This window comes from Somniosus microcephalus, chromosome 8 (assembly GCF_052327205.1).
Source record: "Somniosus microcephalus isolate GS21.2 chromosome 8, FLI_Smic_1.0, whole genome shotgun sequence".
NCBI classification, from domain to species: Eukaryota; Metazoa; Chordata; class Chondrichthyes; order Squaliformes; family Somniosidae; genus Somniosus; species Somniosus microcephalus.
Genome location: NC_140994.1, coordinates 17,526,563 through 17,547,858, shown reverse-complemented (window position 1 = coordinate 17,547,858; position 21,296 = coordinate 17,526,563). Strand labels below are relative to the sequence as shown.

Sequence of the window (21,296 nt, the reverse complement as noted above, 5' to 3'; positions counted from 1 at the left end):
TAAAACCAGAAAGGTTAGTAATATTGATTAAATATTGGGAACACTCAAAATTTGACAGAGCGTATTTATTGAGTTGGATTTTGATGAAGGGATGCCCCGGCACCATTAATCTAATTTTCTCTTTCAGACACTGACTGACCTGCTGAGCATTTTCTGTTAAGTTTACGTTCATGGCCTTGGCTGGATAGTAAGGGATGGGTTACAATACAACCTGAATCATAGGAATTTTGGTACAGGAAGGAGGCCATTCATCGCATTGTACCCATGGGATGCTAGCTCTCTTGCTGGAACTTACTTGGTTTAATCGCTGTGGACTTTCATTTCAGCAAAATATCTTTCTTCGAGCTGATGCTTCAGTGAAATATGGAGAATGCTACATTTTCAGCAGTGTCGCCGTTCAGAGGAGACATTAAACAGAGTCCCTGCCTTCCTGTTCAGGTGGATGTAAAAAAAAATTCTTCTGTAGTCCAGGCCAACATTCATCCTTCAACCAACATCACCAAAAACAGATTATCTGGTATTTTACCCTGTATTGTTTGTGGAATCTTCCTGTGCCCAAATTGGTTACCTTGTTGGCTTGCATCGCAGTGACCACGCTTCAAAATTCACTGGCTATGAAAGTGCTTTGGGACGTTCTGGGGGACTTGAAAGGTGCTACATAAATGCAAGTTTGTTCATTCTTTTTCATATGCTATGATCGACTCTAATCCAATAGCCACCAGTGGTAAAGCATTCTACATCCAAATAACGCTTGGCGTGGCAACATATCTTTTAGCCTGCTCTTTTATGCTTGGGAGTACCGATCTCCTGGTCACTGATTTGCTGATAAAGAAGCAATCACAAGTGCTTTTGAACAGTTTTATTTTAAGGTTTTCAAGTACAGTGGCATCACCTGGCAGCACAGTTCGCAATACTTCTGCATGGTAAAACATTGGATAACGTAGTAAAAGCTACAGTTGGAACGGACCTATTCAAACTCTTCATCGTCATACAGGAGATCTAGATCTACAGCAGCCGTGACAAGCTAATGCCAGTGGTGTTCTCAGTCAATTTTGGTCACTTGCCAAGACATATGTGCTTAGGTAAAAATTTTTAAACTATTTTGTCTATCATTCAAATGAACTCTAAATAATAAAAAGGAAGACCCTGTTCTACTGTGTCTTATATACTCCGAGCAGAACGTGTTCAGTAGCATGACAGCAGCTCCCTTCATTACAGTCGACATTAACAACTGCACTGTTAAAAAATGACTGGCACTTACAACATCATGTATTACCACTTGACTGTAGTGATACAAGTGACACTACAAACAGTTCCGAGGCTTAAACATCAGCTTTTCATTTTAAAATAAAACACTTTTTTTTGTTTCTTTCGTGCTAAACATTATGAGAGTGTTTTTAACAGGAAGGCTCTCCGGCATAGGTTTGAATTTTGTTCCTGATTCTGATCAACTCAAATTGCAATATCCTTTTTTCCCCCCACCCATGCAGTGACAATGGTTGGTAAATAAATACTTAAAACAATTGCAGCCAGAACCATCATTTGCATTCCTTCCCTAGAACCAATAGGTAGCAAACCAGAGTTGCGTACAATATGACCGGGGTGGCAATCTGAATGATTGAATGACACTTATTTGTGATCGGCTTTAAGCCGCGTTGCATTTACTTCTTGCCTATTATTACCGACACATTTTATTTTTTAATATGTTGCATTTCTTGCATGCGGCAACCAATGTTTAAGCTGGGATTTCTGACCTGTTTGTATTGGCTTAGCTTAAAACATTTACAGAAGAAAAATAACTTAAAAAAATTATATTACATGCCGCACAACTTTACCACAAATCTGGGTTTTTTGTCTGATGGGGTTTTTCCTGTTGGTTCGTTCTCTCCATTAACACTGGACTAAATATCACAAAATGCTTGCAGCCTGCAGGGGTAAGTACCTCATCTAGTGGGCACACAAGCCAGTATATGTTAGTGTTACTAGACACGGACGAAAAGCACGGGGATATATATATATTCATACAGAGCTCTGCTGATATATATCTTTTTTTAAACTCAGGAACATCGGGACGTGCAATTTGTCTACACACAATAGGTTATAAATCCCTTACCAGTCTCAAAAGCAATAGAAACCAAAGCCTGTTAAAAATGACCATTCATACCACACTTTTATCATCCACTCCACTGACTCAGCTTTCATTTCCTCTCACTTCTTACTCTGTCTTATGATCAACGCTTCAAAGAAATTATACAGACAGTGGACGTGGCCAAATACACTTGGCATATTTGAGTGTATATAGCTGGACTCCTACAACACAAATGTTAACAATGAATGACAACACAATGGGAGGAGGGAAGAGTAAAGTGGGTGGGGGGGGGGGGGGGGGAGGAGGAGGGCAGGGAGAAAGTGAAAATGACCAAAACCTCTCTTATTTTGATCACGTGCGTCCCAAAACCAGTCTTTGTATCTCCTCTGTGCTCTCATTTACACGCATTCACCTTCTCACAGGCATACACCATACCCAGACAAGCAAGGCTTACATCAGAGTGCGTTTGTGTATGGACCGACTCTGCCAAGTGCTTTAGAATGTCTTCCTGTGGATTGCTCTGGCCCCATCTTCCTCGTACTCCTTCTTGGACACCCACATTTTCTTAAATGTGTCAAGTGATGCCAAAATAGAACCTCTGTAAAAATGATCAGATATTGAAAGAACACATCAACACAAAAGTATCCTTCACTGCTTACTGATTTACCCTTTAAGTACTTTTTTGCATTACATTTTAAAAAATGTGCAGGGATTCTTTGCTCAATTTTTAATTTCTAATCATCCAGCTGGGTGGGACTGCCCTCGCCTGGTTCCATTCTTATCTAGCCAGTCATAGCCAGAGAATCACCTGCAATGGCTTCTCTTCCTGCTCCCGCACCATTACTTCTGGAGTCCCCCAATGATCTTGGTCTCCTCCGATTTCTCATCTACATACTCCCCCTCAGCAACATCATCCATAAACACAACGTTAAGTTCCACATGTACGCTGACGACACCCAGCTCTACCTCACCACCATCTCTCTCTCGACCCCTCCACTGTCTCTGATTTGTCATGCTGCTTGTCCAACATCCAGTCCTGATGAGCAGAAATTTCCTCCAATTAATATTGGGAAGACCAAAGCCCTTGTCGGAGGGGAGATCGGGTCAGGTTGGTGGAAGATTTGGTTCGGCGGCTGGCGGGGGGAGGTGAAAGCCGGAAAGCTGGTTCCAGCAGTAAGTGGAAAGGCACCTGAAAGGCACTTACCTGCTGGATCCAGCAGCCCTCACCTCCCTTTAGCTGCCGGGTTTGCCGAGGCCTGGGAAACCCAGACGGCCAGGGTGAAATTTAAAATAGAGATTAAATGTGAGGCACGCAGCCTCATTATATTTAAATGACCAACCCGCCTCCTGGGAGAGAGCTGGTTGCCCGCCCCCATCTCGTCTCCATTAAAACCTGAAGTGGGCGGGTTGGAGGCAGGATGGGGTTGAGTTTGAGACTTTCACACATTTTTGGGGGTTAAAATTACCCCCAATATCTCTTCAAAGCAAAGCCAGAGCAGTGGGTGTGATACAGCTCGGTGTTTTCATAATAATCAAACACCCCACTGATTTTTATATAAATGACATTACGGCATGCTTTATACAGTACTAGATGGACAAGATGAATTATATTTTTGGGGGCTTGTTCTGTGACGTGCGGTACGAATGAGGTAAGCAAGGCAAGCGAACCGGAGCATGAAGACATGTTTGGGGATTAAGGCTATTATGAAGAAAGGAAATGGCCATTAAATGTGTTGAAGAATCTGCATACTCCTCTCCCATAAATCAGCCAACAACTGCATCGACCGTGATAAATACCACAACGTTATAAAAAGATGGAGCCAACAGCCTTCATTGGCTGCACAATGAAACCCTATACTAACAAAAACTTTACTTTGCCCAAGAACACCGTGCCCTATATTTTGCTGTAACACATTTTAAGCAGGGACAGTGCATGTTATGATCCACAAATGAGCACTTACCCTATCCATGTGGAGTATAGCCTCTCCTGAGGAGCAGAGATCTGTGATGAAACACATACACAAAGGATAAACTATTTCATTGTACCTCACATGCTTACACAATATCTGCAAGGTTTAACTTGTAATGTTTATTTTCTGGGCGGGGGAAGAGAATCTTTCAGAAAAAATAATTATAGCAGCAAACTGCTACAAGTCTTTTAGTGCTCTAAAACATTTCTTTATTTTTAATAATTTGCTGGAAACTATTCTAAAAATACAATCTTTAATAATGGAATAATGGTATAAGGATACTGTACCACCACTTACAATTCTAGAATCCTATATTCATCAGATTTTAAATACTCTGGAAATTAAATATTTAAAAGCTTAATTTAAAAGAAAGCTATATTCTTAATTTGTACATTTGCGACTGTTTCGATCTTTGTACTGAATCTAAAAACGAGAACACCTGGGGGGGTGTGCGCGCCCATGTCCATGAATGTGTGTTTGTTTAAATGTAGGGTGTATGGTAGTGAAGTGCTTGTATTACTGGACTTATTACTTGTATTACTGGACTTATTACTTGTATTACTGGACTTATTACTTGTATGCCAGAGAACACAAGTTCAAATCCCACCATGGCAGTTTGAATTCAGTTTAAAAAAAAAGTATGTACAGATCAGACATGATCTAATTGAATGGAACAGGCTCGAGGGGCTGAATTACCTAATCCTCTTCCAATGTGCAGAAAAAAAAAATCAAAAAAATTAGATGTGCGTGCATGAGAATGTACATATGTGGAGGTATATGTGTGTTTATGTTGGACATCCTGGAGGGTTGTATATTGAACTTCCTTGTATCTTGGAGCGACAGGCTTTCCAATATAAACAGAATGGCTTTGAAGCAATGTTCCCCGTCATTTATTTTGTGGGTGCGCAGCCCCTTGAAGGGGCTGCACGGCCCATTACACAGGTTCGCGCATGTGCGAACTTTAACATAGGAAAAGCTGGTCCCGGGCTGCACGAGACCGGCAGAGAGCTACACGGCCGCACAACATATAGGGAACATTACTCTGAAGTGTCGTGAGAGTTAAGCATGGCTTGTCTCCTGCTTTTAGTGTCAGAGTGTTAAACACAAGAAATGCTTGTGCAAGGAAATAAGTGACAGTAATGATGTCAGCCATGAGTGATTACGGTATAACTTTAGTGGCTAGGGTAATAAACATAGGTAGATGGATCCATTAACTATAGTATAGAAAGATAAAGGTTAATAAAGCTTATTCTTCAAAGGGTTAAGAACAGTTACGTCAGGAAGTCTTCTTTGAGAGGAATAGCTCTGGAATAGACAACTGTTGATATATAAAGGAGCATGGTTTTCAACAGATCTTCAGAGGGCTCGAAAGATAAGAGAAACCGAAAGCCACTCTCATGTCTAGTTGGGCCGATCACTCAAACCAGGCATCAATAACGTCTGTTCCGTATACTCCACCATCAAGTGTCTCGTGCTTACTCGAAGTGTGTTGTTGTGAACCAAAGGAGGAAGGCGGTTGAATGCTAACATAAGAGTGTGAGAACATGTAACAATACCTTTATTTTTATATCTTTTGGAGCCAATTTCTTTACTTCACTCAGCAGTCGATCACCAAATCCTGTGGTTAAAAAAACATAGAAATTAAAAGCAGTTGGCAAGGAAGGCAGGGGGAAAATAAAGCACTGTATCACATGCATCAGTCCTCATTAGATTTTTCCAAACAGATGTTGGATTTGCACGGTGACTGGGCCGAATTAAATCTTTGTTTTGGAAATTAAATGTTGCAAATTGTGGAATTCCAAATAGATCCAGACCCGCTTCAGATCTCAGCTTGACCATAATCCACTAAACAGGTGGAAGAGATCCCAACATCAAAAAAATAAAATGGCCACTGCCCCCATAAGTGGGGCAAGTGATTTGTTTTCACTCAAATGGAAACCTGCCTCATTGTTTTAATTGTGCCAACAACCCTTAACATTGATTCTTAAACAATTGAGATGGAATTGTTTCATCTGTGCTGGTACAGATTAGTGCTTGATGGTCCAAATGCTTTAGTTCAGGGCTGTGCTACATGCTCCACAAGATTAAAAGATCAGTGCTGCCATCTAGATCCTGCCCAAATCCTGATGATCTATAGGAAGATACTAGTTGGTACGATACCCAACTGTTGTTGAAAAGAAAGAACTTGCATTTATATAGTGTCTTTCAGAATCTCAGGATGTCCCAAAGCACTTTACAGTCAGTGAAGTACTTTTGAAGTGTAGTCATTGTTATAATGTAGGAAACGGGCAGCCAATTTGCACACAGCAAGGTCCCACCAATAGCAATGTGATAACGACCAGATAATCCGTTTTAGTGATGATAGTTGAGGGATAAATGTTGGCCAGGACACCGGGGAGAACTCCCCTGCTCTTCTTCGAAATAGTGCCATGGGATCTTTTACGTCCAGCTGAGAGAGCAGACATCTCTTCTGAAAGACAGCACCTCCAACACTGCTGCACTCTCTCTGTACTGCACTGGAGTGTCAACCTAGATTATGTGTTCATTGTCTTTGGAGCAAGGCTTGAACCCACAACCTTCTCACACAGAGAGTGCTGCCCACTGAGCTATGCATAGCGGACATATAAAACACCTGTTCTACTCATCGGGACCGTAAATATTAACGTGAGAGAAGTGCACTTATTGGCTGTTCAGGAGTGGGAAAGCTTTTTATACTTGGCTCTCCTTACATCCCATACATTTTCAAATCTTCTGTCAGCTTGAGAATAAAACACCAAAGAAAATCTGAAAGAAACACAACATAAAGAAAGCCCTTCTGCCACACTGAACAGTTGGTCAGTGCGCTCCTTGTTCCAGTGGAACTTCAATGGTTCACCAGTTTCCACTAATAACCTGTGTGTGTGAGTGTGTGAGTGTGAGTGTAAGTGTGTGTGAGTATGTGAGAGATGGAGTGAGTGTGAGTATGTAAGAGTGTTGAGTATGTGAGAGTGTGTGAGTGTGTGAGTGAGTGTGAGTGTATGAGAGAGATGGAGTGAGTGTGAGTGAGTATGCGAGTGTGTGAGTGAGTGAGTCAGTGTGCGAGTGTGAATTAGTGAGTGAGTGAGTGTGTGAGTATGTGAGAGATGGAGTGAGTGTGAGTGAGTGAGAGTGAGTATGCGAGTGTGAATGAGTGAGTGTGAGAGTGTGAGTATGTGAGAGATGGAGTGAGTGTGAGTGAGAGTGAGAGTGAGTGTGTGTATGTAAGAGTGTGAGTATGTGAGAGATTGAGTGAGAGTGAGTGTGTGTGTGTAAGAGTGTGAGTATGAGAGAGATGGAGTGAGTGTGTGAGTATGCGAGTGTGTGAGTGAGTGAGTCAGTGTGTGAGTGTGAATTAGTGAGTGAGTGAGTGTGTGAGTATGTGAGAGATGGAGTGAGTGTGAGTGAGAGTGAGTATGCGAGTGTGAATGAGTGAGTGTGAGAGTGTGAGTATGTGAGAGATGGAGTGAGTGTGAGTGTGTGTATGTAAGAGTGTGAGTATGTGAGAGATGGAGTGAGTGTGAGTGAGTATGCGAGTGTGAGTGAGTGAGTCAGTGTGTGAGTGTGAATTAGTGAGTGAGTGAGTGTGTGAGTATGTGAGAGATGGAGTGAGTGTGAGAGTGTGAGTATGTGAGAGATGGAGTGAGTGAGAGTGAGTATGCGAGTGTGAGTGAGTGTGTGTATGTAAGAGTGTATGTGAGAGATGGAGTGAGTGTGAGTGAGTATGCGAGTGTGAGTGAGTCAGTGTGAATGAGTGAGTGAGTGAGTGTGAATGAGTGAGTGAGTGTGAATGAGTGAGTGAGTCAGTGTGAATGAGTGAGTGAGTCAGTGTGAATGAGTGAGTGAGTGTGAATGAGTGAGTGAGTGTGAATGAGTGAGTGAGTCAGTGTGAATGAGTGAGTGAGTGTGAATGAGTGAGTGAGTCAGTGTGAATGAGTGAGTCAGTGTGAATGAGTGAGTGAGTCAGTGTGAATGAGTGAGTCAGTGCGAATGAGTGAGTGAGTGTGAATGAGTGAGTGAGTCAGTGTGAATGAGTGAGTGAGTGAGTGTGCGTGCGAGCGAGTAATCAATTCTGACTTGAACATTCAAATGGGAAAAGGAGAACCGAGTGGGAACAAACTGTCGTATCTCAAAACACACTCAAACCCGATACGCGCAGGAGGATAATATTCAACCTTCTGATATGCCCATCCTAATTGGGAGAAACTGTCAAAACACTTCTCAGGATTTGCTGGCAGCTTTGTAGAACATATCAAGCCTTCAAAACATTGTTTTTTTGTTTCTCTCCTAATGGTCTACCTGGAAGGAATCCAATCTTACAGAAAAATGGACATCCCTTTTCTATAAACTCTCATTCTGCTGGTGTATGCACTAGGGGGCACTGCACCGCTGTATAACTGAGGAGCTGTTTCTCAGTATCACGGTGTCGTAAAACCCATCATAGGGCAAGCTAAACAACTGATGCATTAATTCCCATGTTACATAAAGGCTCTAGTGGCACACAGTGGAAGGAATGAGGTATCATACAGCAATTTTAATAGCAGAGGATTTATGCAACAGAGCCGCGTTTGTCCGATTTAAGTGGCACTGTCTGCTCTTATGGCATTTTCTTTTGTCTGCTACTTTACTGAATGTATCAAAGTCAGATGATCTTTATCTGTGTGCTGAAGAGAGTCCCAGAGGAATAAAAGCTAGAAACCAAAAGTGCCCTTTCTGTTGTTGTCTAAAAGGCTACTTCAGAATCTAACAAGCATTGCTACTGCTCTCAGAGAGATAGAGTCTCTACGAGGATTTGCTTGTTGGAAGCATTTACAATCTAAATAGAACATTTTCTCTCCCACATTGTCCTCTGCTTCCCCCTCCCACCCTGCTGTACAAAATAAACACTGCCTTCCCTTCGAACGGTTGGGTAGATTTTATTCATTTTTAGCCGGGAGTGACTCTTGGGAATTCAGGAGGGGAGGTAAGTGGGAAGGAGGTCAGTGGGCCCCAGCAGGATTTTCCGTCCATTAATTTTAATGGAACAACTGATTAACCTTTTTCCCTTTACATTATTTTTAATGAGCCACATCAGACTTTTAAAGAAATGTTGTTTCCAACGATTGAAGCCAGTCAGTGGTAGATTTTCAGCTCTGAAATACAGCTCACGTCCCTCCTACAACGTGCTGTGCTTATTTCCCATCCCTGTTAATTACAGCATATCTTTTCATTTTGTTCATATTGTAACTTTTTTTAATGATTTCTGTAAAGACATCAGAGATGGGTTTAATTTAAGATGAATTCATTCCCAACAATGAAGTCTGCAAACAGAGATGGTGGGTGATTATGTTGAATAATTACCTCATCCTCCTTCCTATTTAAATGTTTTTAAACACAGTTTTATTAAAGTAAAGTTTAATTACAACAAAGCATTTTAAAAGAGGGGTGAGCTATGAGGAAAGACTAGGGAAACTTCAACTCTACAATCTAGAAAGTGCTAAAAGGAAGACCTTACTGAGATCTACAAAATATTAAATGGTATCTATAGATAGGGTATGCCCACAATATAAATGAGGTAGCAAATAGGTCCAGACACATAAACGTTAACAAATTGCACTTGCATAGTGCCTTTAATAAAACGCCTTGGGTATGGTTTGGGGGGGGGGGGGGGAAGAATGCACATCAACCAGGATTTAGAAAAAATGTGAGGGGAAGTGACCAAAGGTGAGGTCGAAGAGATGCACATAAACTTAAATAAGTGAGAAATCGTTTTAAAACAGATGTTTGGAAGTTTTTTTTAACTCAAGCTATAATAAATATTTGGAACAATCTGCAAGGCGGGACAGTAGAGGCAAAAACATTCACAATGAAGCTGCATGATATAATGGGAGAACCAGGGTACTAGAGGGATGGGCTTCAATGGGTCGAATGGCCCTTTCTTACCCTGACATTTCTTTCGGTGGACGGGAGAAATGCATTTGAAGTGGTGTAGAGTGGATAGCGGTGTCCCACAGGGTCTTATTCTGGGACTGCTTCTTTTCACTACTGTTAGTTCAGTAGGGAGAAGTCAGGTTCAGTAAGAATGCAGGAGGACCCAAAGGCCAGAAACGCCATTCCTTTTATCATTTGCATTCAGTGGACATACCAGCAGCAAGCTAAAATGACGAGTTTAAGCTCTATTTAACCTTTTAAAAGTTACTGAACTTGTAACCATCTGAAGAAAGCTTCAATAAATATGTAGACCCATTTTTTATAAACGGATGCTTTTGAGAATGGACGATTTTTAAGAATGAGGGACTGAAGGATTGTGAGATACCTGCGGTCTATTGCAGTGCTGTTGGTACAGTGATCATTTGCATTACTTGCCAAATCGATGACTATTATGTTTGTATCAGTTACACTGTGACAATATGGGACAGGCTCGATGCACCAGCTGGTGTTCATCTGTCTGCCATTTTCCTATGTTCACAGAATCACAGAATCCCCACAGTGCAGATAGAGGCCATTTCGGCCCATCGAGCCTGCACCGACACATATCCCACCCTATCCCCGTAACCCCACGTATTTAATCCCCTAACACGAAGGGTCAATTTTATCATAGCCAAATCAACCTAACCTGCACATCTTTGGACTGTGGGAGGAAACCGGAGCACCCGGAGGAAACCCACGCAGACACAGGGAGAATGTGCAAACTCCACACAGACAGTCGCCCGAGGCCGGATTTGAACGCGGGTCCCTGGCGCTGTGAGGCAACAGTGCTAACCACTATGCCACCGTGCCCCCCTCCTCAGACACATTCTCTCCAACACCAAGACCACCTACTTCCACCTCTGTAACATTGCCCGTCTCCGCCCCGCCTCATCTCGTCAGCTGCTGAAACCCTCAGCCATGCCTTGGTTACCTCTAGACTCGACTATTCCAACGCTCTCCTGGCCGGCCTCCGACCTTGCACCCTCTGTAAACTTGAGCTCATCCAACACTCGGCTGCCTGTATCCCAACTCGCACTAGGTTCCATTCACCCATCACCCCTGTGCTCGCTGACTTACATTGGCTCCCGGTCCAGCAACACCTTTGATTTTTAAATTTTCATATCACTCCATGGCCTTGACCCTCTCTATCTCGGTAACCTCCTCCAACCCCACAACCCTCCGAGATCTCTGCGTTCCTCCAATTCTAACCTCTTGAGCATTCCTGATTTTCGTCACTCCAGCACTGGCTGCCGTGCATTCAGCTGCCTAGGCCCTAAGCTCTAGAATTCCCTCCCTAAATCTCTCCACCTCTCTCTCCTCCTTTAAGACGTTTCGGGGAGACTACTTCCCTGTTGAGTCTCTTCCTACACCGATATATTGATAGTCCCGGGAAGCCTGTAAGGTAAATTTGGCTTCTCAGAGGCAGATGCTGAAAGAAAATGTTGTTAGAAATATTTTAAGCACACAAAAATGTTATGATATCAAAAGTTCAATAATTTTGTGTTTTTTTTTTTAAAAAGGCAGAATTTTTTGCTGGAGCTACGCATAAAAGCCCAACATTCAATTGGCATTCCCACTACCACGGTACAGGAGGCTGTGACTGAAGACCAAGAAACTGCAGGGCAAGTCACCAATAGTTGTCCTTATGCACCATGTAGCAGATGGTTCCAAGAGGCATAGGCAAAGGACTTTTAACAGGCAGTCTACTGTCCTCTTCTCTAAGCCAAAGAAAAATGCATGGCATAGCCATTGGAAAAGATGTTTCAAAAATGGGACAAAACAAAGCAAACCAAGACCTCCAACTCGAGCTGCACGCCACAATCTGGCATTGTTTGCAGCAGACGCCAGTGTTACAATCCTGCCACCAACAGGAAAATGTAAGATGATAACCTGCTTCCCATCTCTTGTGATCTGGTCTTCACAAGGTTTCAGGGCCAACGTGTTCATAATTTTGGTTATTGTGTAATTTACAGCTCAGTGGATATGGCATGTTTTTCTGATTATCAAGGCAAAGCGATGTTAGCATTGGAGAGTGGAAGACTTTTCCATGTCAGCTAAGCACTTCCATTGCGTACACTATAGCTAAATCCAGAGTAAAAGACTGTCTCTTCTCCCCCAATAACGGGGAAACGACTACCTCTGGCCACTATTTCCAGTGAAATCACAAATACAATCTCTTAGAATGCTTTTACGATTAAGCTGGAAATAGCAAACACAGGAAATCTTCCGGCTAGGTTTACAATGTTGCTATCACGTAGCAACCAAAGGAAATTTCTCCCCCTGACCTCTGGAACCCCCAGCGGAAAAGCATTGCCTATTGTATCACTGTGACAGTTCCACATCCTACACCGACTATCCTTGCGCCCGTCTGACTTTGAGTTTGCCAATTTAGAGTTGCTTTGGGCTGAACTGTGGGTTATGTGGAGTTATGTTCACTGGGAATTGGGCTGAGATTGCCCAGAACCGTTACACTTTGGACCTTAATGTAAAAAGAAATAACCCACCAGTCTTGGATGGATCTCAATCCAGATCACAAAGGTGGAAGAACAATATGTCAATCCACTGTGCACATAGCTCCCTTGTCCTGAAAATGAAAGTAAGAGATACTCCAAGCTCATTTACTATTTCATTTTCTGCGACATCAGTCATGTTTTCTGTAACTTTTTAAGATATTTGTAAGTTTTCAATCATCTTTCTACCATGCTATGGGAATACATGGATAGAAGTTGAGGTGCCTACAATAGTGTTTTCTTTCTATTCAGGTGTATATCTGCTTTCCGTGCTAACTGGCTTTGATAGAAGGTATTTACACGTACTCACCCTGAATGAAGTAGGTGCAACAATTTGCGGTAGAAATAATGGTGAGCTATCAGCACTCACAGTTATTGAGTAAATCGGACAGCAACTTCCGGTGTCCGCACACGCGCAGTTAATCGCGGAAATCAGGAAGCTGCTGTCCGAGTTGCCCTGCTCCTCCAGAAGGTGCTCTATACTGGCAGCTCGCTGAGAGACTCAGCATTCAAACAAATGGAAGGGTGTGAATTTGTGGTACTTACCCACTAAACACGCCAGAAAAAGTTTGGGCTTGTCCATTCAAGTATAAGTGAATTTTTAACAGCATGCTAAGTCTTAATTACTGCCAAACAACCTACCTGGCCCTGAAAATTAACTTTTACAAGTGTGTAGTTTCATTCCTTCAGATTGTAAAAATTTAAATAATTGTTAACTTTTTCTTTCTGTCTCTTACGTCTCTCTCTCTTAATCCCATCTTTCTTTCCCTCTCTTTATTTTGCTTTCTGTACATGATTTAATATTGAATTAACTATTCTAACTTACACTTCCTGGTTTAGATTGCATGTCTCAGTAAGGATTCTTCAATCTGATTGGTTAAGCAGATACACCGTTGCTTGCCCTGTTCACACAGGTCCCAGATCTCCTGTAGAGGGCGTCGTGCTGTTTTGGCTCTCTAATAATCACAAGTTTCACTGCAAAAGCCCACAGAAAGTCTGTGGGCAAGTACAAGTGTAATGAATGGCGAGCGAGTTCCTTCACCAATGACCGCAAAATCCAGACCAATAAAGGAATGAAAGAATAAAATAACACCCATGTGGATTTTGAAGCATGAATGATGGCACAATTAAAACAAAAGACGTTTAAAAAAGTGAATTGCCAGTTCATTTTTTTTTTTATAAAGAAAGTGCACTATTTCTTTGGGTGGGGGGGGGGGTGCGGCGAGAGGGAAAGTAGTACTTCTTCCAGCTCCTGGTCATCTCCCCCAAGAAGTCTTTCTTCATATGTAAGCCTAGACAATGAGAGCGAGCAGGCAATTTGACTGTGGGGCCATCACAGCCGCACTCAATCTCGCCGAATATTTACCAGTGGCAAAATTTCAGCAGAAATCACAGGATAGTGCTCAGTTATGGGAACCTAAGCTGACTTTTTCCCCCTCCACTGCGCAAGCATACAGAGGCCAATCGTAGCAACTCCTACAGCACTGGCAGAGATCAGCATTGACCAGAAATTGAACCTGTGATCTTCCTGGATAGTATAATTCAATTCCACTCCACCTTTACCAACTGACCCTTCACTGGAGTTCAGGTTCACAACTTTGACTTTAAAAAAAAAATTCTTTACCATATTCACTTTGAAGAGCAGTTGGAACGAGCTTTAAATTCTCCGACAAGATTTTAGATTAATGAAAAAATATTTCCTGACTCCGACCTTGAGTATAACAAAAACAGCTTAATGCACTTGTCTGACATTTCTTTATCTTCTACTTTAGCAACGGTGTTAACCCATTTAAAATAAACAGATCAACACAGGTGTTAAAATGTCAGATGAATGCAATAAGTTTTCTTCCATTAATATTGTCAACAGTAATTTCTAGGCTTATATTAAGTTGTCCGTTTCTAAATTTCTGATATGATGAATGTCCCTGTTATGATGCATGTTTGGATCAATGCAGTGTGAACTTTTCCACCACATCAAATCCAAACATGTAATTAAATGTTGCTGATTTAGTCTGCCGTCAGTCGTGAGGACAGCTGAAAAACAGCAACCGTGCACCTGCAGCGATTGTGCTGTATTGAGGTGACCTTTTAAAATGGAAGCTTAAAAAACTCAGGCTATCCATTGTATTTATATTCCAAAAGATAAAAAAAGGGCTGAGGAGTTAGTTCTGATGATGATAACAACTGACCATCAGCAGCAGTCACTGACCAGCGAGAACGCTTGTACATACATTTAACTGCACATCCGTAGAACTCTGCTTCCTCCCAACCAATACTGAGGACAGTATAACTGAGGGTTCCCACTGTTGTTTTCAATGTGTCCATGCTTGATGCAGTATAACTGGGGCAAAAGAGTACCAAGGATGAACACACTGAAGGAATCAAAGAAAATTAGTTAGAATACCAGATGTAGGGAGCTCTGAGTACAGTTGTCACACCTGATTGGCCATCTCACAACACTCGGGTACTACGGAGTGCAACATGCAAGTCTCTGGCTGTGGTTTGTCACACGGTGTGCTTCTGATTTTACACATGCTGTTGTGGGGATTTTCCTGCCCTTTCACAATGGTTGCTGGGATTGCCTGCCTCCTAATAGTGATTCTCAGAGCAAGAGGAGAGGCAACAGCAATAAGTCCCTGCTCCACTAACATACCACAACCAGCTGGGTCACGAGTGGAGGCTCAGACACAAAGCAGCAAGTCTTCCGAGGGCCATAAGTGGCACCCAGCCATATCGCTGTGTTGTTATGAACTATTGCTTGTTACTTGTGACTTTTCCCACAGTTATGGGCAGCCTTTAAAATAAAAAAAAAACAGCAATTAAATGGTACAGTCTCTACTAACTGCAGCTGGGTGCAGACTCTCCTTCCCTGTAGAAAAGCACCTGGCCCCTATTCAGCACCTCCCCACAGTAACATGGCTGAGATCAAGAACTTGGTGAAGGGGAATCGGACTTGCATCCAATGGTATGCGCATACTGGAGCTCCCCAGTGCTGCAACACTGCGCGATCACTATTTATAGAGCATAAAAATGCATTGTGCTTTGTTAAAAAAAAAAAGTTTGATGAATACAGAACATGAAGCCTGCAAATGATGGTGAGAGGCTGCAGCATTTTAATATGGGAAGGTATAGCAGTGTAGACTACTTTGCTACAAGGCAAGGTTAACGTCACAGAGGTATGACAGAGGCAACCTCAGTGCGCAAGTCCCAAATGGTTCAGTGAATAAATTCAACAGGATACCTTTGAATAAAGTTGATCCTCCTGACAGCACAATGTTAGAGAAAAGCGTTCGCCTCAGATCCATGTCAGACTTCTGGATTGCAAAGACTAAGACTTCATGGATTCCTTCACACTCTTCACCGATCAGGTCAGGTCGAAAGAGCAGCTCTGGAGCACGGAACCGCGCAGGGCCAATCTGCAAAGAGCAAAGAAATATGTCTGTTAAAGTTCTTGGCTTACATAGGACACCAAACAGGAAAGGAATACACATCAAGGCAGATTAAGCATTTCTCTAGACATTCACTTTGGCCAGAACGCTGTTATTTATGTCTCTATTTAACATAATTGAGACATGAATGGGCTCAGAAACTGACTGCGCTGGTAGAAACACATCTGTTGTTTACATCTGGCAAGTTTTAAAGCGGGGATGTGCAAACGATGGCCAGCAGCCCCTGCCTGGCAAGCCAGCCATAGAGTCTATGCAACTCAGTTCTGTTTGTGCTTATATCTCTTACTGGTCTGTCTAGTTAGAATGTCGTGGGCCTGGGAGTTTGGAATGGAATGTTCTTAGAGCTGTAGCTTCAATGGTTGATAAATCCTAAATCAGAACACACAAATCTGTTAGTATCAGCAACTTGAGATATTTGCAAAATAATGGGAACATGGATTTAAACTTCATATTTGTCCTGCAATGCTCCGTGGCACTCAACTATGGAGCCAATGTAGATAGAAAGCTTGGACACTACTATTTCCAAGGTTCTATGATGAATGTATGCAGAGACCTGAAAGAGTAAGAAGTTTAATGCTCCAACAGTCATGTACATTTAAGTAAAATGACTGGTTTAGTGATGGAGGGTGAGAAGGGACAATCAGCTGTTAATTGTGCCGGGCACTGAAAAGTACCTTAGGAATAAAGAGAAAACAGATTGATTAGAGGACACACTACACTAAAATAGAGAATTACTGAGTGTTTTTTGGATTCATTATTAAGTCATTCGTTTATGTCAAAATTTCTACCAAATGTATGACTTTTGAAGGTTGCTCTGCTTACTCAGGATGCCACTTTAGTTATCTGCACATAAAATTCCCATTACAACAGCTAGCTGTTTCTTAAATGAATCCAGTGTTCTAGCTTCAACCAAACTTCCTAGAACCATGGAAACTCAATCTATGTCAATCAGGCTGCGTCAAGAAATACTTCCTGACCTCAGTCCTAAATCTGCCCTTCCAACCTTGAAACTGTGCCCATTTATTCTGCTGGCCTGACATATCAAAGTATCGTTCCGGGTTCATTTTCTCGACCCCATTAATTATCTTGTACACCTCTATAATCTTCCCTGGGAGATGTCTTTAGTCCAACGTGAAAGAGCCCCATTCTTCATTGCTCCTTCCCCTGATGCTGGGGGTCAGCCTCATTGCTCCTCTGCACTGCCTTTGAGGCCTGGATGTCCTTACCTTATAGATAGATGTTTTGGCACTAAGGGAATCAAGGGATATGGGGATGGGGAGAAAAGTGGAGTTGATGTAGAAGATCAGCCATGATCTGCAATTATATAGGGTCTTGGTGAGACCATACCCAGACTTCTAGGTACAGTTTTGGTTCCCTTACATCAGAAAGGATATACTTGCCTTAGAGGAAGTGCAACTAAGGTTCACCAGACTGATTCCTGGGATGGGGGGATTGTCCTATGAGGAGAGATTGAGGAGACTAGGCCTATAGTCCCTAAAGTTTAGAACAATAAGAGGTGATCTCATTGAAACATATAAAATTCTTAAGGGGCTTGACAGGGTAGATACTGGGAGGATGTTTCCCCTGGCTGGGGAGTCGAGAACTAGGGGTTATAGTCTCAGAATAAGGGATTGGTCATTTAGGACTGAGATGAAGAGAAATTTCTTCACTCAGAGGGTTGTGAATCTTTGGAATTCTCCACCCCAGAGGGCTGTGGATGCTCAGTCGTTGAGTACATTCAAGACAGAGATTGATAGATTTTTGGATTTTAAGGGAATCTAGGGATGTGGGGATAGTGCGGAAGGTGGAGTTGAGGTAGAATTGGTGGAGCAGGCTTGAGGGGCCGTACAGCCTACTCCTGCTCCTACTTCTTAGGTTCTTGTGTCATAACACAAATGTATTCCTTCTGCGGCACAGTGGGTGGAGGGATAAGGGAGGAAACGACCAACATTTTCTGTAGTGATGCCATGATTATAAACAATATTAGGTCACTCAATTCCTCCACTTCTAAAGGATCCAGGAAAGAGCCACTTAATAAACGAACGTCTGACAATCACAAGATACCATATGGATGAGGAAGGTCATTCACCTCATCGTAGCTCATCTATCCAGGAAAAAAAACATACAGTCCCCCGTCACTTAATCCAACTGTTTCTTAAATTATTCCCAGGTTTCTGCCTCCATTATCCTACCTGAAAATCCATTATTCTGCCTTGTGCCAGATTGAACCTGTGCCCCCTTGTCCTTCTGCTTTGATTTAACTTGAGCAAGCAGCATTAGCAACCATGCATGAATTGATATTGGTGCCTTACTTCAATTGTGCTTCCATCAGGCAGGATGTACTGGGCTTTCTCGGTCTCCAAAGTTTCATCTTTTTGCGGATTTATCGACAGGTAACAGGCACGCTGTGAAACACAAAGACAAATTGGCAGGTCGTTTCCCAGAAATACACATTAAAAATTCAAGTAACAATTTTAAACATTGGTTCTCAAAGAAAGGACAATTATAGTGAGTCATTCTTTCACATGATGATTAAATTCAGGACTCTCCATAAGGAAATTAAGCAGGCAGCCAACTGGTGAAGCAAGGCGGCCATTCGGACTTCCTTTCTGAATTGGTACTGTCACACTGCCTATTAACCAAGCATTCACACATCTATGCAGAAATCAGAGCCATAATTTGTTATTATTTGCTACATTAAAAATACATCTATAATTAAAAAAACAAAGATAATCTTTGTAGGGGTTAAAGTAAATGAAAGACGTACATATATACAAAATGAAAACATATTCCCTGCACTTTATACAAATTAGTAGTAAAACGAATCAATTTATGTACAATAAAAATGTAAGATTCTACCTCTTTGATTGTTTTCACAATCTCAAATTCCGATGATGTATGAAAATCATATCCTTCCTTTCTAAGGAACAGACGTAAATAGCGAGACACATCGCGCCCTGCAATGTCAATCCTCATGATGGAATGTGGCATTGCAAACCCTTCATAGATAGGAACCGCATGTGTGACTCCATCGCCTGAATCTAACACTACACCTGTAGTTCTACCTGTGGCATACCTTCAGAAAAGTAGAGAAGAGAAATGCATTGGTAAGTAAACCAAGTCTGTTAAAATTTGAATATTCCAAAGACACAGTTTATCAACTCAGATAAGCAGATGAAACACATTCGCTCCCACAAGTGTTTTTTAACAAAATGTTCTCCTTTTTTGGGTCCTTCAACAAACATAATCTGAGCAGTAAGAAGACCCTTCTGCCCATCCCCCTCTTGGGTTACCTCTCAAGAGATATTTGGGAACAACTTGACATGCCTTCTAAACTGATTTTTCTCCTAATGGGAGGTCTCGCATTTTCTTGGCAGCGCATTTGTGACTAAATGAAGAGTGAAAGGCCCAGTGCTGGTGAATGGCAGCTTGGTTCAGTTGGGAGCACTCTTGCCTGTGCAAGAAAGCTGCAGCTTCGAGCCCTACCAGGTCTTGAGCACATAATCTAGGTTGACAATCCAGTGCAGCTCCGAGGTCCTAACTCCCTGGTAGATGATAAAAGCTCGAATGGGTTGATACAATTTATCATCCTGGAAGGACGAGATCAATTGGGCTGAAAAGCCTTCTTCATCTTGTCATGACTTGGTTGTGTAAGGAACTGCGTGCATAAGGTAATATTTGAGCATTCTGTACTACCGGGTACTGGAGAAAGGTTGCACTACATTGGTTCAGCTTGACAAACGAACGTCTGAACAACACAAGTTACTCTTTGGTCCATTTGAAAAGAAGCCCTTCTGGTAGTCTGAAAATGTACATCTCTTAAAATCAATCAAATTTTAAATTTAAATATAAGTTCAAACAGATTCTAAATTTTTAAAAATGTGCAATGGGGTTTAATCAAGAAAAGAACTGGAGCCTACAGATAAGGCAGGATCTGGCCAAAATGGACTGGGATCAGCTACTTGTAGGAAAATCCGCATCGGAGCAATGGGAGGCTTTCAGAAGGGAGATTGAGATCATACAATGGCAACATGTTCCCGTAAAGGTCAAGGGTGGTTCCAAAAACCACAGGGAACCTTGGATGTCAGGGGATATACGAGAATGGATTAGGAAAAAAAGGAGGGCTTTTGGTAGATACAAAAGGCTAAAGACGGAGGAAGCCCTAGAGGAGTACAAAAAGTGCAGGGGGATACTTAAAAAAGAAATTAGGAGATCAAGGAGGGGCCATGAAATAACACTGGCGAGCAAAATAAAGGAAAATCCGAAGATGTTTTATAAGTATATTAAGGGTAAGAGGATAACTAGGGAAAAAATAGGGCCCATTAGGGACAAAAGTGGCAATCTGTGTGTGGAGCCGGAAGATGTAGGAGGGGTTCTAAATGAATTTTTTGCATCTGTTTTCACTATGGAGAAGGACGATGTAGACATAGAAATAGGGCGGGGGGACTGTGATATGCTCGAACATATTAACATCGAGAGGGAGGAGGTATTGGCGGTTTTAGCTGGCCTAAAAATGGATAAATCCCCAGGCCCGGATGAAATGTATCCCAGGCTGCTGTGTGGGGCAAAGGAGGAGATTGCGGGGGCTCTAACACATATATTCAGGACCTCTCTGGCCACAGGGGATGTGCCAGAGGACTGGAGAACCGCTAATGTAGTACCATTATTCAAGAAGGGTAGTAGGGAAAAACCGGGGAACTACAGGCCAGTGAGCCTAACATCAGTGGTAGGAAAATTATTGGAAAAAATCCTGAGGGACAAAATTTGTCTCCACTTGGAGAGGCAAGGATTAATCAGGGATAGTCAACATGGCTTTGTCAAGGGAAGATCATGTCTGACTAATTTGATTGAATTTTTTGAGGGGGTGACTAGGTGTGTGGATGAGGGTAACGCAGTGGATGTGGTATACATGGATTTCAGTAAGGCCTTCGATAAAGTCCCGCACAGGAGACTGGTCAAGAAGGTAAGAGCCCATGGAATCCAGGGTGCCTTGGCACATTGGATACAAAACTGGCTTAGTGGCAGAAGGCAGAGGGTGATGGTCGAAGGTTGTTTTTGTGACTGGAAGCCTGTGGCCAGTGGAGTACCACAGGGATCGGTGCTGGGTCCCTTGCTGTTTGTGGTCTACATTAATGACTTGGATATGAATGTAAAGGGTATGATCAGTAAGTTCGCGGATGATACAAAAATTGGTAGGGTGGTAAATAGCGAGGAGGGTAGCCTCAGTCCGCAGGACGATATAGATGGGTTGGTCAGATGGGCGGAACAGTGGCAAATGGAATTTAACCCGGAAAAGTGCGAGGTGTTGCACTTT

At 42.4% G+C, this 21,296-nt stretch overlaps 1 protein-coding gene across 1 annotated transcript in view; it reads right to left on the bottom strand.

The window, feature by feature from the left end:
- Window positions 1-844: 844 nt before the first annotated feature.
- LOC147113347 (alpha-centractin) overlaps window positions 845-21,296 on the bottom strand; it is a 55,477-nt gene continuing 35,025 nt past the window's right edge. The window contains exons 6-11 of the mRNA XM_085994303.1: window positions 18,842-19,058; window positions 18,295-18,387; window positions 15,775-15,949; window positions 5,616-5,677; window positions 4,051-4,091; window positions 845-2,687 (exon numbers count right to left, since the gene is read on the bottom strand). Of these exons, the coding sequence (XP_085850429.1) occupies window positions 2,585-2,687; window positions 4,051-4,091; window positions 5,616-5,677; window positions 15,775-15,949; window positions 18,295-18,387; window positions 18,842-19,058 (691 nt within the window). The 3' untranslated portion in view covers window positions 845-2,584. The remainder of the gene's footprint in view (window positions 2,688-4,050; window positions 4,092-5,615; window positions 5,678-15,774; window positions 15,950-18,294; window positions 18,388-18,841; window positions 19,059-21,296) is intronic.